The 11,161-nt window shown below is 37.5% G+C and overlaps 1 protein-coding gene across 1 annotated transcript in view; it reads left to right on the forward strand.

Moving 5' to 3' along the window:
• The window catches only part of adamts17 (ADAM metallopeptidase with thrombospondin type 1 motif, 17), a 108,464-nt gene extending 98,173 nt beyond the window's left edge, over positions 1-10,291 (forward strand). The window contains exons 15-18 of the mRNA XM_029462665.1: positions 1,672-1,876; positions 3,353-3,505; positions 6,362-6,539; positions 8,075-10,291. Of these exons, the coding sequence (XP_029318525.1) occupies positions 1,672-1,876; positions 3,353-3,505; positions 6,362-6,539; positions 8,075-8,226 (688 nt within the window). The 3' untranslated portion in view covers positions 8,227-10,291. The remainder of the gene's footprint in view (positions 1-1,671; positions 1,877-3,352; positions 3,506-6,361; positions 6,540-8,074) is intronic.
• The last annotated feature ends 870 nt before the right edge of the window (positions 10,292-11,161 follow it).

An 11,161-nucleotide genomic window follows, 5' to 3' on the forward strand; every position in this document is an offset into this window, starting at 1 on the left:
CAGAGGAGAGAGGGAGACGAGAAGAGAGAAGAGAGGGAGAGACAAAGAGATGAGAGACTAGAGGAGAAGAGAGGAAGGAGAGAGAGAGAAGGAGAGAGAGAGAGACGAGAGAGAAGACGAGGAGAGAGAGGGAGGAGAGAGAGAGAGAGAGAGAGAGGAGAGAGAGGGAGAGAGAGAGAGGAAGAGAGCAGGGGGGAGGAGAGGAGAGAGGAGAGAGAGAGAGAGAAAGGCTAGCCAGGAGGCCATGAGACCACTAGAGAGAGCCAGGGAGAGAAGAGGAGGAGCAAGAGACACAGAGAGAGAGAGAGAGAGAGAAGAGAGAGACGCGGAGAGAGAGAGACACACAGAGAGAGAGAGAGAGGAGAGAGAGAGTAGAGAGGGGGATGAGAAGGGTAGAGAGAGAGAGAGAGGATGAGAGAGGGAGGAGAGAGAGAGAGAGAGAAGGGGGGAGAGAAAGAGGGGAGACAAGAGGGAGAGAGAGGGCGAGAGAGATGTTTAGGAGGGGAGAGAGAAGGGATTTGCGAGGAGACCACAGCTAGAGAGAGAGAGAGAGAGAACAGAGAGAGAGCAGGACACGGGAGAGAAGAGAGAGGGAAGAGAGAGAGTGAGGAGAGAGAGAGAGAGGACAGAGAGAGAGAGAGGGAACTAGGAGAGAGGGAGAGATAATATATATATGTTATATATATAAGTATATATATGTAGATCTATGTATATATATATATATGGATAATATTCTATATATTATGTATATATATAATATATATATATATATGTGATATATATATATATAATATATGTGGTATAGATATATATATATGTGTATATTATAATATGTGTAATATATATATATATGGTTATGATATATATAGGGTATATATATATATATTTGTGTATATATATATATATGGGTTATATATATATGTGTAATATATCTAGTGTAATATATAATGTGTAGATATAGATATTATAGATATCTATATATGTGTGTTTGATATATATATATATATATGTGTGTATAGATATATATATATATCTAAGTGTGTGTACCTATAGTATATAGAGATATGTGGGTGTATATATATATCTATATATAGAGAGAGGGGGGGAGATAATAGAGAGAGGAGGAGAGAGAGACTATATATGTTGTGATTCTATATCTATATATATATATATATATAGATATATATATATAATATCTTTATTATTAATGAATATATCTCTGTGTATATTATATGAATATATTATATGTGTAGTAATCTATATATATATATGATATAGTGTGTTATATCTATATCTAATAAGATATATATATATAGTATATAGATATATATATAGATTGAAATATATATATGGGTAGATATATATATCTATATATATATATATATATATATATAATATATATATATATATATATATATATATGAATATATATATGTGTATATATATATATATATATATATATATATATATACACATGTGTATATATATATACTATACATGTGTATATATAATATATATATATACCTACATGTGTATATATATATAATATATATATATATATATACATACATATATATGTACGTATCGACCTAAGACTCAACTACCATTCAGACCCAAAGCAAATGGACTGTAGGCTGTGAACTGTCTGTAAACTCCCAGTGCTCTTTACAGGTGGGTGACAGGAGAGTGGGGATCCTGCTCAGTCACATCTGGTAAAGGTCTTCAGCAGAGAGAGGTAGTTTGTGTTTACCATCTCCAGAATGGCTCCCTCATCTACACCAGGGACCTATTCTGCCAAGGAGGAAAACCTCCTATTCTGCAGGGCTGTGAGGGCCGTCTTTGCCTCACTGTGTGGGAGGCTTCAGAGTGGTCCAAGGTACGTCATATCCACCCTGTGCTCATGCCATGTGAACACCATTGCAGGCTCTAGGTGTTGTATCATTAAGGATTGATCTTAGTGAAGAGTGTATCCATGAGATCTCTTACATTCTTTCACACGTTTCTTAAAGCAGTGCGTTACATCCCCAAGGTGTAGCTAGGGGAAGAGGGGGACAATAACACAACAATCAATGATTGAGCGAGTCAGAGTAGGAGTGAACGTGTATAATTGTTTATTGCAAAAATAAACTGGTTCCAATGAACTCTCAAAAGTAAGGGATCAAATGGTTGAGCCAAACAAAATAAATAACTATAAACAAAACAAGGCCTGGCTACTACTGTCCTTCAAACAAAACACAAATAAAAGCCCTCACTAACTGATCTAATAACAAGTGGTGTAAAACACATACAGAGGTGGCAACAACCTGCTAAACTAGTGTTTCTAACAAAGAAGTCTCTACGTGGATGAAAAATGTACAGGGTACCCCCAATTTACCTAAATCCACAACCTCACACCACACACATGTTACCACAAACATAGAATTGTATATCATTTGCTTGGTCAAGGACGTCAGCAGTAGACCACGACTGAAGAGAGAGCAGGCCAGCTCTTCCCGGTCCTCCTTTATTGAAGGCCCTTCCTCCTGATAGGCCAGCCAATCAGGTAATCACCACCTAATTAGCTGACAGGTGAGAAAAGAGGGGGAGGAGAGAAAAAACACAGCAAGACCAACACACAACCTCCCTGGCACGTAACACAGCGCTTAGGAGAGAGTGCACAGAACCACCATTTAAAGTTATTTCTTAAATTTTGCTACACATTTTCCAATGGGATTAGATCAATGACATAGATTTACAGGCATTCACTTTTCAATTCATCTTTCACATTCATTTTACATCAAACAGCACTTAAAGCTGCATTTGGTAGCTTTATTCAAAAGTATTTGCTGAAACTGTAACTATCCTGACAGAAGGTTTGCATCACCTTATGGTATATTCTGTTATCATGACCACTGACGCTCTTTGTTAAAGCTGCAGTTGGTAACTATTCTGTTACAGCATTGCCTATTTCTCGCCTCAAATATATTTGAGGTTCCAGAGCTTCTTAAGAGGCTCTGAGCCCTCTGAGTGGGAACTAGCTACTTGTTAATCTGTGATGCTTTTAGGAAACACCCCTTGAGTTTGAGAATGTGTAAAATGGATTTTACGGTCATCTGAGCCTTAAAATGTTTTGGGGAAATGGAACCTCATCGGTTGAGTCATGTCAGTCCTGTTTATTTATTATGTTTATTCAGTCAGAACTAGTAAAAGTATCTTCAAATGTTAAAGGTATCTTAAAAATGTGTAAAAATATGTCAACCAGTGCCTAGATGTGGCTGTGTTATGTGGAATGAGCTTGTTAGCTTCTTCCTGTGCCGTTACACTATTCTGTTTTCCACTCTTTTACATATTGTTGTTCCATCACTTCCTGCAGTGTTCATCAGACTGTGGTCAAGGTGTTCACAAGCGGACGGTGTCGTGTACAAACCCTCAGGGTCTGTGTGATCCTCTGTCCCAGCCCACTCAAGAGGAGCCCTGTGAGGATTACTCCAAATGTTATGAATGGAAGACAGGAGACTGGTCCAAGGTATGACTATCTTCAAACTCCATGGTTCATATATTTACGTCATTAAGGTTCTATGAACACTCCTCATGTTCATTCTCAGCAACTTACTCAGCATTTACTCACCAACAAAAAGGAAAACACGCCCTGAAATTGAGACATAACTAAAAAGAAGTCCAGCAGATCTAGAAACACGAGCAGACAGGTTGGAAACAACCCAACAGTTCATCCAGATAACCTGAACCACTTAATGTAGAGGTCAAACAGAAAGTGCATCTGAAATGATGAATCTGTAAGTAGTAAGCAGGAAGTGGATCTGTAAACTGATGGATGTTTATAACAAACAGGTAATAATATTACGGTTTGCTTTGTTTTCTCTTCCAAATAAGTTTGTCTAACCTAGAGGTCTGACTTCTTTCTTAGAAATGTGATGATGATGAAAATTAGTTGTTATAAAACTGAATTATCCCTTTTATATTGAATGCATTTTCAACTGATTAAGCCCAGTGTGTGGAACACAAGAGAGATGAATTCTGTGCTTTTCCTCTGGCTGCTCTTCAACGTAGTCTTTAAATAATTGTACAGCTGCCACGTAACAAGCAGATGAGAGAAGTTTGATTTTGATTTTCTTTCCTCCACCTAGTGTTTCTGTGTTGAGATACAATATCTCATAATCTCCGCTAGAGGTTATTCTTTTGGCCTCACTTTGTCTGTCAACAGGATTGCATAAAAATTACAGAATCAATTATTTTGACACTTGGTGCAAGAGTAATTGTCGTAGTTTAGCGTCACTTAAATACTGCTCCATGCACACCAACTAGCTGACTGGCTAATAAGCCAAGATAAGCAGCAACAGGAATTGCTTGTTCAAAGCATCAAATCAGAGTTTCTATTGGCCCAAAACTAACATGGGGTGGAGTAATGAACACAATATGCTTGTTTTACTGCCGCAAATGGTCCCCATAGATTTGTACTTTTTAATGATAAAGTTTTCTTTTTAATAGAGTGCGACAGAGATGACGTGGTTTTGTGGGCAAAACCCTGGAAGTTAGCATTGCACTGGTCCCTTGACAAGAAGCTTAGATTTGGATTATAGCAAATGTTTATGAAATTTCCATGTTTTGTTCAGCACGACAATTTTTAAAAATGAACATTATTTTCTTTTCGGCTTGTTTCTTGGTGTCAAACTCTATAAAAACATTGCAACCAGGTGCCAACTTTGAATGTTGTGTTTACAAACCGCAACCAACTAATTCTACTTATTGTACCTTTTAAACTTGATTCATATTATATCGATAAGTTAGCTGATATTTCAATGTGTCATACATATTTAGGTAAATAATATAAGATCGGTTTCAGTATTGGCAGTAAGGATGCAGATCTACAGTGACACCAGGAGAAATCCACACAAGACAACATAAGACACACAACTGTTTTTTATCTCAGATGCTCTTTTAATTGCATTTTCCCATTTGTACCCTCAGTGGTACCCTCATACCTACACAGGTCTGAAGGCATAGACTCATCAAAATGGTTTTCAATTTGCACAACATTCCTCTTTATCGTGGTTTTGAGCAAGGAACCTATATAAGAAGGAAAGGTCTTTACGTCACTGAACTCACATTGGTGCCAAGCAGGTAGTATTCTACATGCATTTGATTGTAATAGAGCATCTTTGTTATCAATCACTAACGGTTAGTGATCGCCAAATTTGAATGCCTCCATAAATCTGGACCCTTATCACTTACTTTGTTCATCAATGAACTTAGTTAGCATTTGCACTTTGTTTAGCTAACATTACCCAACCCAACATGGGGTTGGTTGCAGCCTCTTTAGCTTAATTGTTGTTGCTGGCTAACAATTAGGCGAGATGACTTGTATGGATGTAAATCACTGAGGCAAAATGCAAGGCATTGTCGCATACAGTCAAGTCAAAGTTAAGGATATTTTCCTAACTCTGACCACATCATCTAGTCCCATCCAGGCTGCAGTCTGGTCAGTGGCGATAGGTCGGACCTGTCTTGTTTGGTCATGTATCATGATGTTTGGTCATTAAGTTGAGCTACATGCAGCTACTGGACAGAACCATGATCTGTTTGGACACCAATAACAAGTAAAACAGACGTGCACATTTAGATAAGAATCATTTATTATTATTGTCATTGCATAGTTCTAGTTGGACTTGCTATGCACACCCCATTAACTTCAATAGAAATGGCCCCAAAGTCTGGCACCAATGTAAAATTACAAATGCTTTTCGAGTGACAGTTTTAAGGCTCTTCTTATTCTAAAGTTCTAATCCAGTCCTCATTTCCCTTTCCGGGTTCCATATTTATGTTAATCTGTCAAAATATGTTTTTATGGACAATGTAATGTCATACAGCATATATATTTGTACAATATAAGGAGCTTTGTTGAGTGAATCTACATGCTAGTAGAGCAAAGGTCGGACAATCCACTAGCAAATTGTTTCTATAAACTGACAGTGTGTAGTCACACTGCTCAAATGTCCCAGAATGAACACCATAACCTTTTACTGGATCTATTCTGCTTTGAGGGATTCTGTATTTAATAACTGCCTGAAGGAATAGTTCAACATTGTAAATTATTGGGAAAGATGCTTATTCAGTGTCTTTCTGAGAGATGAATATTGATATTAATCTCATGCATGTGTCCTGAGTTCAGATCTGGAGGCAGGACATTGTTAGCTTACCTTAGCATAAAGACTGAAAGCAGGGTACAGCCAACCTGTACAGAAACAGAAATGTAAAAATGATTTGCATGATTTACAGGAATAAGCTAATTTGAAATGACTACAACTCCCAGCTCACAGTCACACAATGAGCAGTGAGAACTGACACCTTTAATTGGCTGTTTCAGTGCTCGTCATCCTGCGGGAAGGGCCTGCAGTCGCGAGTGGTCCAGTGTATGCACAAAGTTACTGGTCGTCACGGTAACGATTGCCCAGTGATGCTGAGACTGCCAACCTACCGACCCTGTCACCATGGTACCTGCAATGAAAAAGTCAATGTGAACACCATCACCTCCCCCAGGCTAGGTGAGACACAACTCTGTTCTACAGTGAGGCTGAAATGTTAAGGTCAAGAGTACAGATCAACTGAAGACCTCGGACCCAACAGACATGTTGTCATATTAACCAAACTAAGAAATGATCAAATTGAAAATGGTTTCAAAGGTGTGCCTTGAATGCTAATGAAACCTGTTGTTTCATCGGGGTTTATACTGTATGTTATCTTTCTTATACCTTAAAAGCAATGGGCCTCATGCAAACAGATTTTTTCTTAATTGACATACATGTACGAGTGATTTCAAATACTTTTCACTCATTTGAGAAAATTAATGCAATTATAAAAAAATGTTTACTTTAAATGCACAAACAAAATTCACAGGTGATTAGAAAATAGATATTTAAATTGAATCAAAATATAATGGAAATGTAAAGTTGTTCACTGTATGAGTAAAAACAACAACAACTAAACAGTTCAATGGACTGCATTGAGATAGTGCTTTTCCAATCTTTGCGACCACTCAAAGAGGCTACAATACAATGTAGTGCACTCTTCAGAGGTGATGAACATTCACACACACACACACACACACACACTCACTCACTCACTCACTCACTCACTCACTCACTCACTCACTCACTTACTCACTCACTCACTCACTCACTCACTCACTCACTCACTCACTCACTCACTCACTCACTCACTCACTCTCACACACACACACACTCACACACACACCAGTGGCCATGCCTGAAGATGGGGTTCAGTATCTTGCCAAGGACACTTGGACATGTTGGTCCTTGTGTCGACATGTTAACTGCCTCGACTCCTTTCTCCTGAGCTACAGCTGACTTAATTTAACTGAGGAAAACTCAACTCGTAGCAACATACCTTCATGTAATGTCACATGCACGTCGCTACACTGACATCTGTCTCTTAGCAACTGCCTAAATTAGGCCTTGACACCTATCTACAACAGACAGTCAAGGCTGAACCAAGTTTCTTTCAGGGGCATTCGAGACTCCTCTAGAAACAGGTAAGTTATATAAAGATCCCCTTTATCAGTAAACACACATTAAAACCAAGACTTCAAAATTCCTTACTATATTACACACAAACTATGTAACCATACACATCCCATTCAACATTATTCAACACGTTTTCCTCCATACTTAGTATATGATCTTGCTGAAGTCATAGAGGATGTGAGCAAGAGCATAAAAGCATGGTGAGTATAGTAACTCAGGATTAAAATAAAAAATAACTAAACTTAAACGGTACTTGTCTGTTTTTATTCAAAAGTGAAAATGTTGATGTTAACTGTAACAAAATATAATGCTAAACACAAACAAACATAGTGGGGAAGTGTACAGGTAGAAGACGAATACTGGCTAAAACAAACAATTAACAAACACGGTCAGAGCTTTGTAAGGTGCAAATCATCCAGCCTGTCACACAGTAGTAAACCGCTATTATTGGAATAAGATTTTGTCATTTAGTTTGGAGGACTTTGAAATTGTGTTGCAACACATTGACGTGCTGCCTCTCTCCTGTTACCCCCCAGCTGCTCTGACCTACAAATGCATGGGGGACCAGTGGACCGTGTACTGTCGTGTGATCCGAGAGAAGAACCTCTGTCAGGACATGAGGTGGTACCAGCGCTGCTGCGAAACCTGTAGGGACTTCTATGCAAAGAAAATACTGCACAAGAGCTAATGACCAAATGCACCTACTTTTCCTCCACATAATGCTCCTTTTGTAAATGTGTTTAATATTGGTAAGTGGTAAGAAAACAATTTCTATTAATGATGGAACTTTTTGGAATGGCATGTACATGTACATTTTATATGGGCCCATAAGCTTCTATATTTGATGAGACTTGAAAATGTCCAGTTTTTCTTTTGCTATACACCAAACAAAAACAACAGTGAGGAGCTTTTAAGATGACAATCCAGACGGCATAATTGCACAGAATGATTGAAAATAAGTGCTGGATTTTGAATAGACTGTGACAGGTCTTTCTGATAACATGGATTTATGAGTTAGCCAGAGCTTCCCCCTCATTACTTTTTTAATCATGCTGTTGTACTGTATTATAACTAATTGTTGCGATGATTGCAATGAAATGATTATACTTGAGTATTAATTAAGTATACTGTAATGTTTAAGTATTGATCAGGAACCATGGTAAAATACTGTAGGATTATTACATCATTTCTAATGACAGGAGACCCACTGATCCAGGTCTGTTCGAGGGCCGTGGATAGCTCATGTAGCAGAACATGGTGCAAGCATTAACATACACTCTATAATGTTTTCTTTCAGATGCAGTCGGGTTTAACATTTTCTTGCCAACTATATTATTGTCTATTCTAAGATGTATTTAAATTCACCCCTTAGATCAACTGTGCACCTCAGTGCAAAATCTTGTTTTACATTTGAGTTGTTAGACCTGTGAGTGGGCTCAGTATTCACTGCTCGTCATCACCCGTGGACGTGGTAGAGCTTGCTGTGTCGCCCCAAACCATTAGCAGGACCAACCACAACTGTTACACATTTCCATTTCATTTAAAGAATGGGCCTCAAAGTCCAGAGGGGGGTGGTAATGCAACTGAAGCTCATTGGTAACTGACAAGAACAGCAGAAGAAGAACTTCTGCACTTTAGTTACAACACTAACAGTTAAGCTAGCTAACAACTATCCATAAACTAACAAACACATGGATGAAATGTATTTATGAACTACAAGCAGCCTTCATTGACTCCACTCACCCATACAGATGCCGGTCATGATCTACATTTTCTCCCACAGTATACCTGCAGTATAACAGTTTTAGCACATACCACATGGGATATAGACAGTCACATTCCCTTTATTAAAGGTCAATGTGATTATTATGAAAATATTGTTTGTCATTGATTTCAAAGTACAATTAACAATTAATATGCACTGTGTACAGGCAGATTTAATATGCCTGTACATGTGTCCTATAGAGCCAAAGCTGATCAACACGGTGATGCACATAATACATCTATGTAATAACCACTATATACAATGTCATGCTTTTGAAATATTTCAAGAATAAAGCAATGGTATTGCTATCATTGGCTTGATCTTGTCAACCCTTTTCACATAGTCATAGAACTCACAGGCATCTGTGTGTGTTAAAGGTTTCAGTTTCTTCCAGGGGGTTGAATGGTGCTATCTTATGACCCGTTTCACTATTGTGGAATTCAGCTTATTGTCAGTGATGGTCTTATTGTCAATGTTAACAGTTATCTGTTTTAGTATGTTGTAAGATTATTTAATGACATTGCCTTTTATTGTCTGTTGAGTATTTTCTTGTCTTTATTCTGGCCGATGTAGTGCAAATATTAATTATTTCTGTACTGTACTTTCTTTTGTTGCACATACAGTAAGCTTAGTATGGACTGCCACGACATGTATTTTAAGGTGCCGGTCCCGGATAAGTGGATGAAATTGGATGGATGATTTGGAACAGAGTTAATCATTTGTTTTACAGGGATTTCACCATTTGTCTGCTGTCTGTGTAGTCCCACTATATTTGTACTGTCATTCACTTTGTTTCCAATATTCATCACACTATACTGAGCAAGAGCCTGAATGGTAGGATCAAATTGTAGTGTCAATTCAAGTCTACTGTAAACTGATTCTCTTATATTTTGTTACATAATATATGATGTGATTTTAAATGTAAAAAACAAACCTGTATGACACACTATTAAGATGTGGATTTACCATTAAACTACAATACAGACTGCTCTCTTCCTCTTCCTGTCCTTACAGCACACTGCCATACACTGTAGTGCATAGTGTAATGCATAACATTTATTTGCCCATATAAGAATTTTCTTTTATTGATTTCTTTCAATAATACAATAATTGATAATAAATAACTCAATAAATAATAATAATAAACCGTCCAGTGAAGCATCCAAAAATAATTGCAATCAAAATAGTTTATATTGATGAACAATTTATGAATGAAGGCAAAACAAGTGAAATCGGTAAAGGGTATCTTTGACGTTGACCAATACAATTTAATGAATGCATCGTTAAGCAGATGAGAATTTGAGAAGCACTCATTGCATCATTTTTCATCTGCAGTTATATAATGAAGAATGCCAGTTTAAGACGTAATGCTTAATTTAATTGTCGTACTTGTGGTTATGCAAATGTATCTTAACACATGCAAGCTCGTTTCAATAGCCAAAGCTGCCTAAACGATGTTAACACTTTGCAAGTTTTTGTCGCATTGAATAATAATAATAGACGTGCAATGCAATTCCACACGCCAAAGCGTCCGTTTGTTCCTTTATCCAACTTGTGCAATGAAAATTGAACTAAGAAGTCGAGAGCCGGACACAGCGAACGCTGGAATTATTATGTCAAACCTAAAGTGCTGTGATTCATGTATGTATGTCATGACATATTAGCAATTTATTTATTTTATTAGGCTACCTAATATGTTACTTTGGGTGAACATTAAAGTCTATATAGTGTTACGACCTATGATGAGTCTGACTGGTAGAAAGAGTTGATTTAAGTTGAACTTTGACTACATTGCTTCTGTCATGACTATCCGCTGTAAAAAATCTTCAAGTTTATTTAATGTTCTCTCTCTTAACTA

Source organism: Cottoperca gobio, chromosome 3 (assembly GCF_900634415.1).
Source record: "Cottoperca gobio chromosome 3, fCotGob3.1, whole genome shotgun sequence".
Classification (NCBI taxonomy): Eukaryota; Metazoa; Chordata; class Actinopteri; order Perciformes; family Bovichtidae; genus Cottoperca; species Cottoperca gobio.